The sequence below is a fragment of the Prionailurus bengalensis genome, chromosome D2, assembly GCF_016509475.1.
Source record: "Prionailurus bengalensis isolate Pbe53 chromosome D2, Fcat_Pben_1.1_paternal_pri, whole genome shotgun sequence".
Taxonomy (NCBI): domain Eukaryota; kingdom Metazoa; phylum Chordata; class Mammalia; order Carnivora; family Felidae; genus Prionailurus; species Prionailurus bengalensis.
The window spans coordinates 80,883,285-80,901,895 of NC_057351.1; the positions used below are offsets into that span (position 1 = coordinate 80,883,285).

The 18,611-nt window shown below is 43.6% G+C and overlaps 1 protein-coding gene across 2 annotated transcripts in view; it reads left to right on the forward strand.

Moving 5' to 3' along the window:
* The window catches only part of EDRF1 (erythroid differentiation regulatory factor 1), a 39,534-nt gene that overhangs the window by 15,408 nt on the left and 5,515 nt on the right, over positions 1–18,611 (forward strand). For both annotated transcript variants that reach the window (XM_043597824.1, XM_043597825.1), the window contains 12 exons: positions 4–264; positions 2,409–2,480; positions 2,666–2,816; positions 4,840–5,028; positions 5,357–5,557; positions 6,990–7,208; positions 9,283–9,506; positions 11,443–11,601; positions 11,751–11,900; positions 13,209–13,362; positions 14,799–14,914; positions 16,016–16,167. In XM_043597824.1, the coding sequence (XP_043453759.1) occupies positions 4–264; positions 2,409–2,480; positions 2,666–2,816; positions 4,840–5,028; positions 5,357–5,557; positions 6,990–7,208; positions 9,283–9,506; positions 11,443–11,601; positions 11,751–11,900; positions 13,209–13,362; positions 14,799–14,914; positions 16,016–16,167 (2,048 nt within the window). The remainder of the gene's footprint in view (positions 1–3; positions 265–2,408; positions 2,481–2,665; positions 2,817–4,839; positions 5,029–5,356; positions 5,558–6,989; positions 7,209–9,282; positions 9,507–11,442; positions 11,602–11,750; positions 11,901–13,208; positions 13,363–14,798; positions 14,915–16,015; positions 16,168–18,611) is intronic.

Here is an 18,611-nt window from a genome sequence, read left to right on the forward strand (position 1 = left end):
AAGATTATTGCTTCAGCCAATTACATGCTTTCAGAACTTTTTCAATTAGATGAACCTAAAAAAGAAGAAAGTTCAGAATCTCCTTTAAATGAAAATTCTGATGAAAGTTACAGTGAAGAGGAGGAAGAGCTGGCAGACAGCGATGAAAATGGATCCTATGGCACCGGTTCTGATCCATCAGATGATAACAAAGCAGTAGCTATCATTAAGTCTGTTGGAGAATTGTCAGTTCCGGAGAAATACAAATCCATTCATCAAATCCGAGTAAGCGTTTTTGTTAAAGTTTTACCAGTGGTTAATTGAATATAGCTAGCCTCTCAAAAGAAGGCATTACTTCGGGAGATCCTTTATGGTCCAGGGTCAAATTTGTAATTGCCCCAGGGTCACTGATCCAACATGCAGACCGATGGCGGGCAACGTGCAAATCGCACATCAGTGTACTAATTTTTACGTAGGAGACTTTCCTTTGCAGTGACCAGCAGGTAGTCATGTCTCCTCACTAGGGTCTTCCTTCTCCGTTTCTGGGTTGCTGGGAAACTGCATATATTGCTTGGTGAACGTAGAATAAGTAGACAGGAGGTGGCTCATTGGTCCATTTGCGAGGAACCCGGTACCTTATCCCAGGGCTACAGGACAGGACTTTTTCAGTGACTGGACCATGTCAGCTCGATTGAACGTATCTCTGTCCTGGTCAAGGTCTGGTAGACTCAGTGACTGGGCCATGTCAACTAGGTTGGACATATCTCTGTCCTGGTCAAGGTCACATAGACCCTAACAACTTCCCACCCTTCGATTTCTGGTGATGTGGATTGCATTGACTATTCTTCTACCGTCAGTCTTTCTCCTGACATTAGAATGAAGTTTCTCTTTTCTGAATCATAACTACCTTCCAGTCCACCCTGTGATCAGATCCAAGTCAGCCTTAAAAGACACTGGCTATTCGCTGAACTGAGATATGGTCCTATTTACAGATCATCTCTTAATGGAAGCTCAGAGTTTAAACTTTCAGGTGGAAACTTTATATCCGGGGAAGCTTTTAGAGGACCTCGCTGTCCCCATAAAACATTGCCTAGCTTTTTGACTTCCTGCACTCTCCCTCTCCTTTACCTTCCCCTCTCCGCCTTTTTTCCTGCCTCAAGCTCGTCAGGATCATGCCCAGTGGAGGCATCTGCCGTTGCTTGTGCTCAGCACGTGGAAGTTTGCGTGGTTGCCTTTTTCTAAGCCTTAAATCCTGATGAAAGTGTCGCTCCTTTCAGAGACCTAGACCACTCTAGCTAAAACCATGCTGTATTTTTCTGTCCTTCATGGAGGTAGTGATCTGTCCCTGAGGTTTGTGTCTGTTTCCTCTCACTAAAACAGAAGCTCCCTGTAGGTATGGACATTCTTGTGTCTCCTGTGTCTAGAACACATAATAGGTGCTCCGTAAATACTTGATTAAATGACTGTGGGAAAAGTTACTGTCCATCCGAGTTTTCGTGCACTTTCAGCTTGAACTCCACAGTAGAATTGAAAAAACTGTTTTCTCTGATTATGAACAGAACTTCTGCAATCAATAATTTTATGTATTTGGGGAACTGCATTGTAAAGACCCTGGATTTATGGGTCTTTTAATTAAAAGATTTTAAGTAGATGATAATTAAAGACGTAGTGATACGTTAGTTGACTTTTTTTTTTTATACATAGACCGTGAATTTTATTGCTATCCGAGGCACTCAAAAATACAGTCATGGTATTCCTGTAAACGTGTCTTTAGTGAGCCTTGCCTTATAAAACGTACTGTTTGAAGTACAGTCAGCATGACTTCCACGCCTCCGTTTCAGCCTCCTGTGTCTGTGGACAGATTACTTCACATCTGTGCTCGCCGTAAAATGAGAACAGTGATTCCAGCCTTGCAGGAGTCCCCAAAAGTGACCTGCCTCGCAGAGGCCCCTACACGTACTATCACTTAGCAGATGTAGGTCATTAACTGCTTCTGCTCCTACTTAAGCACGTAAATTACACGCCGAGACCACTGGCGATCCTCGTTAACTTAACTGCCAAATTGGGGTACTGTTAACTGCGTGTTGCCAAGTAGCGGTGCTGACCAGGGGCCACATTGCCCTCTGAGATGGGGTACGCGTTTACCTAGAACATTACATTCTTGCTGTGTCATAACAGAATTATGTTTAAAACTTTAAGAATTGAAAGTCACGTACACTTGGGAAGATCTTTTCATCAGGCAAGATTTTTGTTGATGCTTGTATCAATTTAACGTGCAGTTAAGGCGGCACGTTACCTCACGAAGCTGAATGCGTAAGCAAATGTTGAAGTTATTGACGTGTGGAGTTTTAGTAATTCCCAGGAGCCGAGAGCTGTGGAATTTGTCATGGGGGCGGCCTACTAATCACTTGAAATGTCTGTTTCTGAAGCCCAGTTGCACCTTTCCGGTTTGCCATGACACCGAGGAGCGCTGTAGACTTGTGCTCAGCTATGTTCTGGAGGTAGGCCTTCGTTTGGTCTTCACTGTTACGATGAACTTGCACTTGGTATGCACATAGCACTTGTTTGTTGGTGACTAAAGTCTATTTTCAGAGTGTAAATTTTCCTACATGTGTTCAGTGCCTTGTATCTCGTTTATAGTTGACCTTTCATTATGTGTGTGATAACTGTTTCTCCTTGCTTAAAGGGGCTAAAATCTGTGGATAGCAGCATTAAAAAAGAAAGCGACCTTCCTGCAGCTGACCCCAACACCCCGATCCCATTAAAATATGAAGATGAGTCCACAAGGGGGGGTCCTGAGGGTCTGGAGAAGCAGATGGCCTTGTTTTTGGACAAAAGTAAGTTGGATTGATGTGCAAATAAGGACTCTTCTATAGAATGGTGTACTAGTCCTTTATCAGTGGCAGACTTCTGTCAATTAAGGCATTCATTGAAAGGAGTTCAGGAAAAGGATGCCATGTGAATGGAAAGTAGGGGGAAATACCGTTTCATTGAAAGTATAAAACAGAGGATAATTTTGATCCTTAATAGCTACTCCTAATAAGTTCTGCTCCTTCCCCCTGCAGCAGAGAGCTGATGCCTTCGGCCCAGTAGGGTTCTCCTAAGAAATGACTTCAGTGAAAGCAGCTGAGTGTTGAAGAGCAGACTTAGGAACCAAACTGCCTCGCTTCAAATCTTGGCTTTGCTAGAGCAAGTTCCACTTCTTTGAGCCTTGTTTTCTCTCCAACTGGAGACAATGGTGCCTGTTTTAGAGGGTTTTATAGGGATCAAATGAATTAATACATGTCAAGTGCTTAGAGCCGTGGCACATGTAAGCCCCATAGAGTTGTTGGCTGTTGTTACCCCGTGGTTCTTGAATAAACCAGAAAGGTCACTTACACGTTGTCTGGTTGGTTCCTCAGGAAAGTCACTTCATGAAGAGCATGTGGACTTTTGAAAAGTCTGTTTTGTTTAAAAAATGTTTTGGAAGCCTGTGTGTATGAAATACCAAATGCTTTCCTGACTTTTCTTCTCTTCACGAACATAAGTTGTAGGTGGGGAAGTAAATGTATTTCCCTAGCGTTTATGTAGTGCTTGCTGTGTGCCAGGCTTGAGCCCCTCTGCAGTGAGAACACCAGGACTTGAGACATCGCTGCCTTTTTTATGGTATATATATATATATATTTTTTGAAATGCCTTTTCTTCCTTTCTCCCCAACTCGGCTGTTGAAAATCCCGTTGATGTATGTTCAAGATCTTTACGCTCCCGTCTCTAGTCAGAATTGATTCTCTTAACCACTTTGTCCTTGAGCACTTAATTTTGTCTTCTGCTATAGTTAGTTGTGCCGAATGGTTTTCTGCGCGCACACCAATATGGTTGTGAGCAAAAATTGTGTCTTCTTCATCTCTGGTGTTCTCAAAATACCTCAGATGCAGAAAGTTCATGCAGTAGCAGAGGGAAAAGAAATCCATGCATTAAAAAAAACCATAATAGAGATTGTGCCTTCATTGCTTTGAAAGACTTGTGTCGTTGCTGATCGAAAAAAGAGAAATCTTGAGGCTGAGAGACTGGGGAGGGAGGGTTCCTGTAGCCATTTTGTTTTCATCTCTGTACTTGAACTTAATCGATTTTGCTGTGGTTTATGTTAGCACCCTGTCTGCACCTCTACTGTGGGAGATCTTCAAGGACGGAGGCCATACAACAGCATGTCACTGTTTCTGGTGCCTAGGACAGTGCTTGGCACAAAAAATGACCATTTGTTAGATGAAGAAGATAGTAATAGGCTGGACTTTAAGTAAAGAGTGTTCCTGGGAGAGGAAATAGTCCACTGCGGCGGGGGCGGGGGGGGAGGGGGTGTGTGGAAAAAATAGGCCTCTGTGTAGGCAACAAGCAGTAACTTGACTTTGGCCGATGGGTAGTAGGGGTGGAATACTGCGGAGGAAGACAAAAACGTCCTGTAGGAAGTGGGGCTAAGGCGCATAGACAGGATTTAGTAAGTGGTGAGAAACCATTTCAGTGTTCGAGAACAGGGGGTCCACCGCAATTAAAGTTTGTTTTAGAAGGGTAAACTTTCTGGCCGGTTGGCATGTAGACTGGAGAAAGGACAGGCCAGTCATGAGTTTAGTTACATGTGACCCTGAAAGAGAATGACAGAGTTAACGGCTGCAGGGAGCAGAAAGCCTTCAGAAATCCCAATGAGGGTCCATTGAAACACTGCCATTATACTCTATTGTTAAGTAGTAAAGCACAGTATTTACCGGTCTTGTTGTAGTTATGGTACCTAAGCCTGGACCGTTTCTGTCAAGAAACAAATTATTTTTTTATGGTGAGACTTAGGTTCAAATAAAACGTGCTGCCTTCTCTCCCCCTCTCCTGTCATAGTGGGCTCCCTTCAGAAGGGTAATTATTCCAGTCAATCTGGAATGATCCCTGGTTCTTGGCAACATAAAATGAAACTCCAGCTGATTCTCAAGTCATCAAAGGCCTATTATGTTTTGTCTGATGCTGCCATGAGTCTTCAGAAATACGGAAGAGCGTTACGATACATTAAATTAGCTTTGCAGAGCCACGGTAAGTCACTGTAAATTAATATGTTTAATAGGCATTGGGAGGGAGAACAGAAAAGGCATCTGAATCACAATGGAATTTCACTCCTGTTTCTGTTGTAAAACTTAATTTTGAAATAAGTTTCTGTTCTTGAGTCTGTTACTCAGGATTTTATTTTCTGCTCTGAGTGGTTAATTATCCCTTCCTTTTGACACCCAGGAAGCCATATGTAACGTAAGAAACTTGGGTACAGTGGTACAAAGCTTTCAGCTAGTAACAGATTTTCTTAATATTCATTATATTAATTTTTCACGCACCAGTGTCTTTTCTCTTTCCCGTCCTTTCTGCCTAGATACTTACTGCTGCCTCTGCACCAATATGCTTTCTGAAGTGCTGCTGTTTCTTTCTCAATATTTGACGCTCTGCGGTGATATCCAACTAATGCTGGCCCAGAACGCAAACAACAGAGCCGCACATCTTGAGGAGTTTAATTATCAAACAAAAGAAGACCAGGAGATCCTGCACAGCCTCCACAGGGAGTCCCCGTGTCAAGGTGCGCCGGCCAGGCCTGTGACGCGCACCTGGCTCTTTCTTGGGTCCAGCATAGGTGACCCGGGGTGTGTCCGGAGAAGTGGCGGAAATGTTAGCGTTTCAATATTGCAGTTCTGTTGTTCTGCTCTCTTTAAAATCGAGTGTGATTCCGTGTGTATTTGTACGTAAAGTGTTTCGAAATCGTTCTAGTTGTAAAATTAGAAATTCTCAAATAACGATAAAATAAGCTCTAAGACAGTTGTGTTGACCTTTTACTCCTCTTTCCATCGAGGTTTTTCTAGGTGACCTTGCATTCCACTAACCAAGCCATGATTTTCTTTTGAAAAGGAAGTAACAGTTGGTAAAAGTGAATGAATACCTTCTGAATGATTTCCAGGGGCTCAGATACAGAGATCATTTTTTAAACTCCGTTCATAGCTGACTATCTTAGTGAATATATATCTATTTCTTTGTTCTGGAGTTGTCAGATATTAAAACTCTGAAATCGGAGTATTATTCCTAGCGGCTGTATCCCTGCCTCTTTGGGTACAGTCGTCAGCACACTGCAGTTAGGGCAGCAAGTGAGCCAAGAGAGCGGTCCTTTTACTTACCATGGGATTGTCTTCTTTTGCTCCTGAAATGTTTACTTGATATCCACCTCCCAAAAACTTTTGGACATGTAATATCTAGAGAAGTACATTGGGGAGAAATCTAGTGTTTCTTCATTTTTTTGCCCTCTCTCTTCCCCTTCTTTCCTTCTGAGTTTCTCAGATGATCATTTTATTTTCATAGACACAGTGAGAAAACCTTCAGTGTGTTTTTACCACTCCCATCAAATTAATTTCATTGAAAACACTTGTTTGTGAGCGTGGCATTCTCTCATGTTCCAGTGTTAATGGCAGTAGCACTCCCTTTTCCCCTCTTGAATTTTGAGCCCTGCACTTAAGTTTATTGCATTCCCACTCCATAGCAGGTTTAAGTCTTTGAGCTTAAGTCTTTGAGCTAGTAGCTTCTTCAATGAGTTAAACTTACATTGCAAGCCATCATGTACTTAAATAGCCTCTGGTAGCAATCAGAGCTTTATTTCAAGAACTATTTCCATTGATTAAAAAGAAAAAAAAAAGATTTACTCTGTATCCACAAACAACTTTAGGCTTGTACCAGTAAGCAGGTGTACTTGGTAAAATCCAGGTCTTGGGGAAGTTTTTGGTATTTTTAGGAAAATATTTCTTTATTCAAACATTAATATCCCAGGAAAATATGGTTTTTTAAATAAAGGATCTTTACTTTGAAACTTAAAATTTTAGTTGCATTGATTGAATCTTAGGTTTATACAGTATTAGATTTATTTTGTGGTCTTAAAAATGTGAGATTATGTAGATACTAAGGAAGAAGGGTTCATGTGACTCACGGTGATTTTTTTTTTTTTTTTTTTTTTTTTTTTTTTTTTTTAGGATTTGCATGGGCAACTGATTTGTCTACAGACTTAGAGAGTCAGCTTTCAGTTAGTTGTAAGTGTTATGAAGCTGCTAATGAAATCTTGCAATTTAGTGACTTAAAAAGCCAAAACCCAGAACACTATGTACAAGTATTGAAGAGAATGGGTAATATCAGAAATGAAATCGGTGTGTTTTACATGAATCAGGCAGCTGCACTGCAGAGTGAGAGAGTAGGTGAGTATCTCTTTGGAGTCCTCTCTTTATTGCCTATTCTGGTAGAAAATCATGCTGGTGTTGTGGTTTGGGCAAAGAATTATGGCATTTGATTTTATGTATAAAGGGGTGCTCTCTTAAAGAATCTTTTATTCTTAAGTTCTCGAGAAGTAAACAAAAAGCCATTGCCCTTTGAGAGTCCTCATTTCCATGTCCTCCATTCTGCATCTGATCCGTTCAAAAGTGAAGCGCACAACCAGCCGGTGCTAGGCGCTCTGCTGGGTATGTAACTGAAACCTAGTTTCTCTTCCGTGTCAGGAAGCCAGATAGAAATGTAAATCTTTGGAAAATGCCACGAGCACAAGTGCAGTCCAGAAGAGTGGGGACAGAGGTTCACTGAAGGTGTGAGGTTCTTGGAGGGCTTTTGGGGAGAAGGTGTGGTTCGAGCAGGTTGGTACGTGATACACAGGATGTCGGCAGGCAGATCTGGGAAAGGGGGTGCTGTCCACACTGAGTAGGCAGCCTAGAGAAGGAGCCAGAGGTGGCACGGTCCAGTGGGTGGTGAGAGTAAGTAACGCAGGGGCCTTGTGTGATTCAGGCACAGGATAGTGGATTCAGCTGGGCCCATATCGAGTTGGAGATACCAGCGGACATGTGAGCAGAAGGTCTCGCTCAGTTGTTGGTTAGAAACCTGGACTTAGAGCTATTTGGGATAGCAAGACGCAGGTTGGGGAAGCGCTCAGATGGAAGGTGGGGGGATAGTTGGAGCCATGAGAATGATGGAAATGTAAAGACTGGACCCGGTGTGAGGAGGCAAAGAGCTGAGAGGAATGAGGACAGCAGGTAATCCGAGAGCGAGAGGGAGTGTGAGTGTGTGTGTGCGCATGCTGTGCGGTGGTCTGTGGACTGTGCTTGGCACTAGAGGTACAAAGGGTTCATGCTTTTCACAGTGTTGCCGTATTGGGAGGTTTGGGTGGCTCAGTTGGTTAAGCGTCCAACTCTTGATTTCAGCTCAGGTCATGACCTCATGGTTCATGAGTTCAAGCCCTGTGTCGCTGTTAGTGCGGAGTCTGTTTGGGATTCCTTCCCCCCCCCCCACATCCCCCGACTTGCACTTGTAAAAATAACTTTGAAATTTTTAAAAGAAAATGTTATTATATATATATTTTTTAATGTTTATTTTGAGAGAGAGCTAGCAGGGGGAGGGGCAGAGAGAGAGGGAAAGAGAATCCCAAGCAGGCTCCCGGCTGTCCGTGCAGAGCTGACACAGGGCTTATCCCAGGAGCCGTAGGATCATGACCTGAGCCGAAATCAGCAGTCTTAACTGATCGAGCCACCCAGGAACCCACATGCGTATTTTTGATTGAGAAGTAAGAACCTGTGCTTTTAAGGTGCGTTTGGAGGAGGAAGTTGGTGGTGAAGGAGCATCAAAGCGATAGAAACCTAGGAGGGTTGGATACAACACAGATTACACCTCTCATAACTCCATGGGACCATGTGTTTTGAATCTTCATAACATCGTGCTTTGTCAGATAATTTTATTGGCTTGTTTTATTAAGAGTGAAGAAGGGCCACGTTTTCATATTGTGTTAGTCTGCTCAGGCTGCCATAACAAAATAGCATAGATTGGGTGGCTTAAACAACAGAAATTGTATTTCTCACAAGCTGGAAGCTGGAAGTTCATTATCAAGGTGCCGGCAAGGTTGGGTTTTTCTGAGGCCCCTCTCTGTGGCCTGCAGATGGCCACCTTTTAGCCATGTGCTTAGTTGGTCTTCTCTCTGTGCAAGCCCTGGTGTCTGTCTCTCCTCGAAAACCACCAGTCATGTTGGATTAGGGCCCATCCTGTCCTCCTTGAGCTGTAGTTGCCTCTTTAAAGGCCCCGTCTCCCAATACAGCCACACTGGGGGGTAGGGCCTCACCGTGATTTTGAGGCGAGTGAGGACAGCGATAGCAGCTCAGCAGCTCGCTGTGGTGACTCCACTTGGCTGCTTCCTTAGCCGTCCTGTCCCTGCCCTCCTCCCCTCATCCTTCCCTGGGACACACGGGGTTTACACTGATGTTCGCTTACGTGTGGTTTTTTCTTTTTTGTGTGAAGTGAGCAAGAGTGTGTCTACTGCGGAGCAGCAGCTGTGGAAAAAAAGCTTTTCTTGTTTTGAAAAAGGAATTCACAACTTCGAGTCAATCGATGATGCCACAAACGCTGCCCTTTTGTTGTGCAACACGGGGAGACTCATGCGAATTTGTGCGCAGGCGCACTGCGGTGCCGGTGATGAATTTAAGCGGGAGTTTTCACCGGAAGAAGGCTTGTATTATAATAAGGTAACACACCTGCTTCCATGTCGGACGTCATCCACTTCCACGGAATCGGCCCTCAGCTTTGCCGTGGCTCCAGGAAAATAACCCTACATCTAACGAGAGCTGTGGCGATGGTGTGTGACGAGACAGTTACAACGCTTAGAAACCGACCCTAGGATGTGGAGAATTTAGTATAGAAGCTGGCGTGTTGAAAAGACGATCGGTGGGTTGTGTTGGCATAAGCAGAGAAGACATCAGGTGGCAGGCGGGGTAAAGGCTGACATGAAGGGAAACTGGGAAAGTGCCAGGAGAAGATGAAGGAAGAGCCTTTGTGAGGAGACGGGACGGGACTTGCCTCCCACGATACAATAAGCAGGAAACACAGAGTAAATGATGGACACGTGTAAACGTGTAAAAAGAATGGTTTTTAAATGTATAACAGAAAGCAAAATTGAAAAGCACACCACAGTCTAGTAAAAATATTTGTAACCTACGACAGATCAGAGGTTAATAAATCCTTCATATATAGGGAAGAGTTAAGAACCGTTGAAAGGGGCGCCTGACTGGCTAAGTCGGTAAAGCACACTACTCTTGATGTTGGGGCTGTGAGTTCGAGCCCCACACTGGGCATGGTACTTACTTCAAAAATAAGATAATCATTGAGAATGAACTGCCCCGATAGAAAAAAAAGCAAGTAATCTTGGCCAAAAAATTGGTGCACGTTAAAAAAAAATGGTTAAGATGTAAGAAATTTCAAATTTTACATTTTTATGAAATTTAAAAATTGAGTTTGTCTATCAAATTACCTGCAGCGTAGGAGAGGGGGAAGGAACAGGCGCGCTCCCTTAACAAGTACTTCAGAGCTCTCAGAGCATGCTAGTGAAACATGGTCACGGCATGCGAGGTTGTAAAGGGAAAGTGACTGTATTTCAGGGTTTTTTTTTCCCCACTTTACAGATACACAGAGAGTAGATAGTTACAAGACATGCAGAAATTATTGCTGGGCGGTGGAATTAAATGTGATTTTATTTGCTTAAATGTAATGAGCATGTCTTTCAGGCAGGGGGTATGGGGAGTTGCTTTTTTATAGTCAGGTAGCAGTGATTTTTTATCCTTAGACTCTTCTAGTTAGTTTTTCTCGTTTACTAGTTAAACAAATTTTTGTTTAAGAAGGAGAAAAACCAGGGGCACCTGGGTGGCTTAGCCGGTTGAGCGTCCGACTTCAGCTCAGGTCATAATCTCTTGGTTCGGGAGTTCGAGCCCCGTCGGGCTCTGTGCTGACACCTCAGAGCCTGGAGCCTGCTTCGGGTTTTGTGTCTCCCCCTCTCTCTGCCCCTCCCCTGCTCATGCTCTGTCTCTCTCTCTCTGTCTGTCTCGAAAATACACAAACGTTTAAAAAAAAAAAACTATAGAAAAAAAAAAAGAAAGAAAAACCAAAGGAAGAAAATGCATCCTCATGCATGAGCAGAAGTCAGAAAGCACCAAGGCTAAGGGACTTGCCATGGAAACGTGGACTGGCATGCGGCCAGCCACGTTAAGTAGCTTTTCTTCATTGAAACCGTTTCATAGATCGTTTTTTCCTTTCATAATATTGCCCTTCTGTAAATTGTCCCCAGATCAAATCAACATCTGGGTGACTTTAAAGGATGTTTTATTTGATTTTATTTTTTTAATTTTTTTTTTTTTAACGCTTATTTATTTTTGAGACAGAGACAGAGCATGAATGGGGGAGGGTCAGAGAGAGGGAGACAAAGAATCTGAAACAGGCTCCAGGCTCCAAGCTGTCAGCACAGAGCCCGACACGGGGCTCGAACTCCCGGACTGCGAGATCATGACCTGAGCCGAAGTCGGCCGCCCAACCGACTGAGCCACCCAGGCGCCCCAAGGATGTTTTATTTTTAATATGCTGTTGGCATAGATTTAAACTGAGTAAGAACTGTGTCTTTCCCTCCCTGCACAGGCTGTTGATTACTATTTGAAAGCTCTAAGGTCCCTGGGAACGCGAGACATACACCCAGCTGTTTGGGATTCAGTGAATTGGGAACTGTCCACTACTTACTTTACTATGGCAACTCTACAGCAAGACTACGCGCCATTATCTAGAAAAGCTCAAGAGCAGGTAATAATACTTGCTGGGCTATAAAAGAAGCCTGCAACTTTCAGCCTTTAACAGATACTGAACATATTTTCCTTAAAAAGCAGTATTTAAATACTTTTAAGATTACAGGCTTGTCATTGTTTTCTCCTCCCCCTTAAAAAAAAACCCAGATCGAAAAAGAAGTCAGTGAGGCTATGATGAAGTCCCTGAAACACTGTGATGTGGACTCCGTTTCTGCTCGACAGCCTCTTTGTCAGTATCGAGCTGCGACCATCCATCACAGGCTGGCGTCCATGTACCACAGTTGTCTGAGAAATCAGGTACTGCCTTTCCAACCTCCGTTCGATGCCAAGTCCATTTAGAAGCGTTCTGGGTGTTGGTCTTACATTTCAGTGTGTGTTTGTAATGCCATGTGTTCTGTTAGCTGCTTTAAAATAATTTGGAGTGTAGGTAATTTTTCCCTCTTGCCTGCGCTGAATTTTTTCCTCTTATAAGTTGAGTGGGTATTAGTTGACCCAGTTAGGTCTCCTCTGTGTGCTCCCCCTCCCTGCTGAGTCTCCCTCCACACCCACCCAGAGTAACTGCCGTCCTGGACTTTTCCGTTATGTACCCTGTTGGACCACTTAAAACAGTGTGTTTACATTTTACCTGGTTGTGAACTTTATAGATCAAATCATACTGTACACAGTCTTCTGTGGTTTATTGCCTTTCCCTGGACACTGTGTTAGTGAGATTCCTTCTGGTCAGTGCATTTTCTAGTTCAGTAGCGCTCATTTAATGACTGTACCTCAGTTTGTTTATCCTCTCTGTGATTCCTGAACTTTTGGGTCGTTTCAGTTTGAGGCTATTAGGAATAATCTGTGATTGTTAATTATTTATTATTTTTCATTAATTATTGATAGCTGTGAACAGCCTGGTACATGAATCCCGGTACTCAGATGCATGTGTGTCTTAAGAATCCGTTGCAGCCCAGGTTGATGGTGCATTCCTCCAGAGAGGTTGTGTGGCTTCTACCAGGAGTCTTGTGTTGGAAGTTTCTCAGGGATGTTTTTTGTTTGGTTGTTTCCCCTCCCCCCCCCCCTTTTTTAAAATTTGTTTGTTTTGTTTTTTTTTTTTTTGCTCAGGACCAAGATAATTTATCTTGCAGTCCCTTGGGCATAGGCTGCGTTCTGGGTACCCTCAGCCTGAGAATATTGTCCTTTTGAGGTCCAGCTTAACCACAGAGGATTTCTCTTCATGTTCCACTGTCCCTGGACTCTCTAGCCCTTGCCCCGGGAGGTCCTAATCAAAATTCAGGCGTGTCCAGGTGGCCTAATATCCCCAAGGCAGAAGCAAGCCTTAGCGTTCCAAGACCACGTGATGGGGAAAGAATTTTCTTTTCAGCACATGGTGCTGGCACAGCTGGATGTCCACATGCCAGAAGAATGAACTTGGACTCCTACCTCACATCGTATACAAAAATTAACCAAAAGCGAATTAAACACCTAAACGTAAGAGCTAACACCGTTGAAGACTTCTAGAGAAACAACACTAACGTTTAGTGATCCAGAGACTTAGTTAAGTAGTTATTGTGAAATAACTGAAATACTGTGAAATAACTCAAGGCTTAGGATTGTTTTTGATTCTAGGTTGGTGATGAACATCTTAGGAAGCAGCACCGGGTGCTCGCAGATCTTCATTATAGCAAAGCTGTTAAGCTTTTTCAGCTTCTGAAAGATGCTCCTTGTGAACTACTTAGAGTGCAGTTAGAAAGAGTGGCGTTTGCAGAGTTTCAGATGACCAGTAAGTCTTACGTTTTCATTTCTCGTGTTTGTGGGCATCGACTTAGTGTGGGATCCTCTTAGAGTGAGGCAGACCCGGAGATCTCTCTTGATTATAAATAACGTTTTCTTTTTAATTTGCCATAGTTGATGACTTTGGGTAGGGGCCAGAAGTCTCTGCACTTTTTGAAGTTTAGAAAATGGATTTGATTACGTTCAGTGACCTATTTATTTCATAGAAATAGTGAAACGTAGCCCCCGCTCCCTTATTTGAAAAAATGGGGCAAGTCAGTTGAGACCATCAGAGATTAAATCATCACGAATGACTTAGGAAGGGAGAAGCGGTGGTAACGGAGCAGTGAACCCCTTGAAACGCGGTGGGTACGGGCAGCGGTGGATTGTGGCAGCAGAACCGTAGGCCCGCGCAGGGCACAGATCCGTGGGAAGGGAAGGGCTGGACGAAAGCGAGCGCACCCGCTCTGTCCGGGCTCAGCCACTGCAGGGAGGAAGCTGCTGCCGCACACAGAGGGTGTTTGCCGCGTTCTCTCACTCGCGCCCACCTGCTCCCTTGTGCAGAGGGGTCCCTGGAGACCTAGCTCTCGTGCGGTAGAGACACACGTTCATTTGAAGTACGGCTGCTCATTTGGTTTTCTTTCAGTTGTTTTCTTGTATAAAGTTAAAACAAACGTGCTACTTACCCACGTGGAGGGACTCTTCCAGTGGCGTGTCCCCTGAAGGATGCACAAGGAAGTCGCGGCACTGCGGGCGGGGTGCGGGTGGCCGGGAGGAAGTCTCTCACCCGGCTCTGATTTAGACTTGGCGCATCTGTGAAAGCATGGCCTGTTCAAAGCCGGTTTTAAAAATCCTGTTTACTGAGAGTACGTCTGTTAACATTTTGCCATCCTACGGCAGGGTTAACCGCCACACTCTCTGGGAGTGGGTTTTGGGTGACCTTTCTTGATTTACATCTTTGAATTTTCTGCCATGTTTGAATTCCTTCGAGAGAGCAGGCATCAGTTTCATAAAAGCAGTAGGTAGTGGGAACAAATTTGCTGAGATAGGATAAGTATGGTTAATTTCCCTTTAAAAATTGAGTACCAAAAAAAATATATATATATAGAGAGAGAGAGAGCGCACGCGCGAGAGGGAGAGAGAGAGAGAGAGAGAGAGAATAGAATAGAAACATTTGCTTCCAGCTGGTTTCTTTGCCTTAACACTCAGGTCTTTCAGGGAGGTTGGGTTGTCACCCTCACAGAACCAAATGGTGCAGCAGGGAGACCGTTGTGATTTTTGCTTTGTCTAGGGATAATTACTAAAAGCTGGATTGAGAAAACCTGTTGAGATTCTCATGAGCTACCTTTACGGGATTCGAAAATCAACGTTCAGTAATACATTGACATTGGAATGGTTTCTAGATTTATATTGAAAGGGATGATCATTTTGTGCTTCATACTGTAGGTCAGAATAGCAACGTTGGAAAATTGAAAACACTATCTGGGGCTCTTGATATAATGGTGAGAACTAAACACGCATTCCAGCTCATCAGAAAGGAGCTTGTAGAGGAATTTGACCAGGTAAATGGAGAAGTATTTATCTTTGGTTTTTGTGTGCCTTAAGCTAAATGGTGAATGTATATAGTGGGCGTATGGTGGGGGTGAGGTATGTATATTGTGTGTGTATATGCATATATAAACGTATGCATACATATATGTGCTTTGCATAAAAACACATTAACAGTGATGTATTATATTTTCTTGGTGGAATTATTAAACTCTTTAAGTTGGAACTATAGCTTTGTGTTAAATACTTTTTTCTTTAACCACGTAGACCTTAGTAAGGCTCTGATAGTGTAACGTCTCTGTTTTCTTTTATGGTTTTTTTGTGTGTGTGTGTGTGTGTGTTGTCTTTTTTATCATTGTTCTGGTTTTGTTTTGTTTTTTTAAAGGAAGTTACTGGTTGTTGGTTTTTTTTAAGTTTTTTTTTGAGAGAGAGAACAAGTGCCAGAGGGGCAGGGAGAGAGTGAATTCAGAGCATCCCGATGCGGGGCTCGAACTCACAGACCGTGAGATCGTGTGAGTCCAAGTCAAGAGTCCGACACTGAACCGACTGAGCCGCCCAGGCGCCCCAGTTGTGTTTGTTTTTTAAGAAAGAGGCACGTAGCTCTTTTATAACTTCCGGTAAACTGCCAGGGAGCAGTTGAACGATGAATGGGCTTCAGCAAGCTCCTTGGAAAGCATCTCTGGTTTGCCTGGCTTTCCAGCATTCATGCCACCTTCTGCTGGGGCGAAAAGCTTCCCCGAGTCCCCATCGCACGCCAGCCTGTCCAGCCCTGTTCTGTCACACCCCGTCGAGCATCCGTTTTCTTCCTGCTCCGTCAGTGTGCACTCGGGGGAAGTAGGTTTCCATTCAGGATTAATTCCTACATAAGTGCCTGTTAGGTGTGAGACATTTTTCTCCGCTTTTAGTCTGTCGGATGATCTCCAGGATGAGGGGCTCGCCAGGGCCCCTGCCACCGACGGGCTGTGCCTGGGGGAAGATGACCTCGGGTCTGCTTTTGGTTTGTTTTGTTTTTTGGCTAAAACGTTTACTGGGTGGACAGCACCGCAGCCCCATCCCTGGGTGCGGAGCCGTGATCGTCCGCTAGCTGAGGTGAAGTGACCTTTTGTCGTTGGTAGCCGAAGAGTGACGAGAGCGCTCCAGCCGCTGATCCTTCGCCTGGTCTCAGTCGAGAAGAAGTGATCAAGCTCCTCAGTATATTTGAATCTCGGTTGTCATTCCTTCTCCTTCAGTCCATCAAACTGCTGTCTTCAACTAAGAAGAAAATGAGGTAAATGGAATTGTTCTCTGGAAGTTTCTTCTCTAGCACCTTACTTTGTAGAGACGTAATTTCTACCGACCCCGGGAAAGGATAGGTTGTATTTGTTCTTGTTTTGTATGTGGGCGACTAGGGATTTAAGTGGTGCTGTGATCTGTTAAACCAGATGAGACTCCTCGCAGTGTGGCCTATGATACAGCGAAACTGTAGAAACAGATCTTGCTTCCAAGAGTAAATACCCTATTGGTTTTAATATTTGCCCTGAGAGAGGTGAATGACCCTGGAGTGAAGACCTCGACTGTTTCTAGTAACCCTTCTGAGCATTGTCTTTAAATGGGAAGTCAGGACTACAGTTTTGATACCGGCACCAAATGCACCAGTAGAAAGGAAGCAGATGACAGAGTGTCAGAATCCTTGTAATGCCCAAGAACTTGGTGAAAAGAGTGAACGTCTCGGCAAAAAATGTTCTTCTACACCTGTATCAGCTTATACAATTCTGTTGTTTTACCAGACTTCTTATATTGGCATTATTAATTTAACTTAGAATTCTAGCAGTGAGTACTGGATCAGGAAGGTAACATAAATAATGTCTTTTTTTATTAATTTTTTTTTTTTTTATTTAAAAAAAATTTTTTTTTTCAACGTTTATTTATTTTTGGGACAGAGAGAGACAGAGCATGAATGGGGGAGGGGCAGAGAGAGAGGGAGACACAGAATCGGAAACAGGCTCCAGGCTCCGAGCCATCCGCCCAGAGCCTGACGCGGGGCTCGAACTCCCGTACCGCGAGATCGTGACCTGGCTGAAGTCGGACACTTAACCGACTGCGCCACCCAGGCGCCCCTATTAATTTTTTTTTTAATGTTCATTTATCTTTGAGTGAGAGACACACAGAGTACGAGCAGGGGAGGAGCAGAGAGGGAGACACAGAACCCGAAGCAGGCTCCAGGCTCTGAGCTGTCAGCACGGAGCCCCGACGCGGGGCTGAAATCCACAGACTGGACTGTGAGATCATGACCTGAGCCGATGTCGGACACTTAACCGACTGAGCCACTCAGGAGCCCCAATAATGTCTTTCCTTTTAAAATATACGTACAACCTGGCCATATTACAAAACTCGGAAAATAAGGGAAAAAAAATCATTCATCTTAACACATACATTGTCAGTTATCCATGCATATTTTACCAATTTATAATCTTCAGATACAGGTAATTTTTGTCTCTATATTTACTTTATCTTTTTTTATTATTATTTTTTTAATGTTTATTTATCTTTGAGAGAGAGGCAGCAGGTGAACAGGGGAGGGGCAGAGAGAAAGGGAGACAGAGAATCTGAAGCAGGCTCCAGGCTCTGAGCTGTCAGCACAGAGCCCGATCTATATTTGTTTTAATTTATACATAGTAAAATTTACTTTTTGTGGCATACAGTTCTTCAGGCTTTAACAAACACTTAGAGAACTGTGTCTCCTGCCAAAATCACCATCCGGAACCGCTCTGTCACTTCAAGAATTCTCTTTTGCTGCCTGTTTGTGGTCAGCCCCAGGATTTCAGGGAGAAAGCGTGCTGTCTTTTACCATTAAGTGTAGCATCACCTGTGGGTTTTTTATAAATGCCCTTAATCAGGTTGAGAATGTTCTGGGGTGCCTGGATGGTTCAATGAATTAAGCGTCTGACCCTTGGTTTCAGCTCAGGTCATGTGATCTCACAGTTTTGTGAGTTTGAGCCCCGTGTCGGGCTCTGCTCTAGCTGGTGGCACCGAGCCTGCTTGGGATTCTCTCTCACTGCCCCCCACCCCGCCCTTTGCCCCTCCCCCACTCACACTGTCTCTGTCTCAAATAAACTTAAAAAAATTTTTTTTAAGTTGAGAATGTTCCTCTCTGTTCCTAACTTTTATCATTAGTGGATGTTGAATTTTTGTTAGATGCTTCTGGTCTAAGCATTGAAATGACCACATTGTTTTCCTTCTTCAGTGTGTTAATGTGGGGCTCATTGAGAGTTTTTGTGTTTTGTTTGTTTTTTTTTTTTTTTAAGGTTAAAGCAGCTTTGCATCCCTGATATACACCACACTTGGTTGGGATTCATCATTCTTCTTAATATCCCTGGGGTTTCGTGTACTAATACTCGATTTTTGTGTGTGTTTGTGGGATGATTCTCTCCTGTTAGTGGTTTTGTCTGCTTTTGGGAGTAGAGCCTGCTGGCCTCATGAAATCAGTGTGCCCGTGTTTCCTCATCTGATTTTTAGAAGTGTAGAACTGTTTCTTCCCTAAAGCTTTGTTAGAATTTACCAGTGAAAGTACCTTAACCTAGAGTTGGCTTTATTGAAAATTTTGCACAAAGAGTTTAGCTTCTTTTCATAGGTAAAATTTTCTGAGTGAATGAAAGTCTTTTTGTCTATTGTCAGATGTATAGGTTCACAGTATTCACTTATTATCCTGCTAATGTCTAAAGGTGTTTGTAG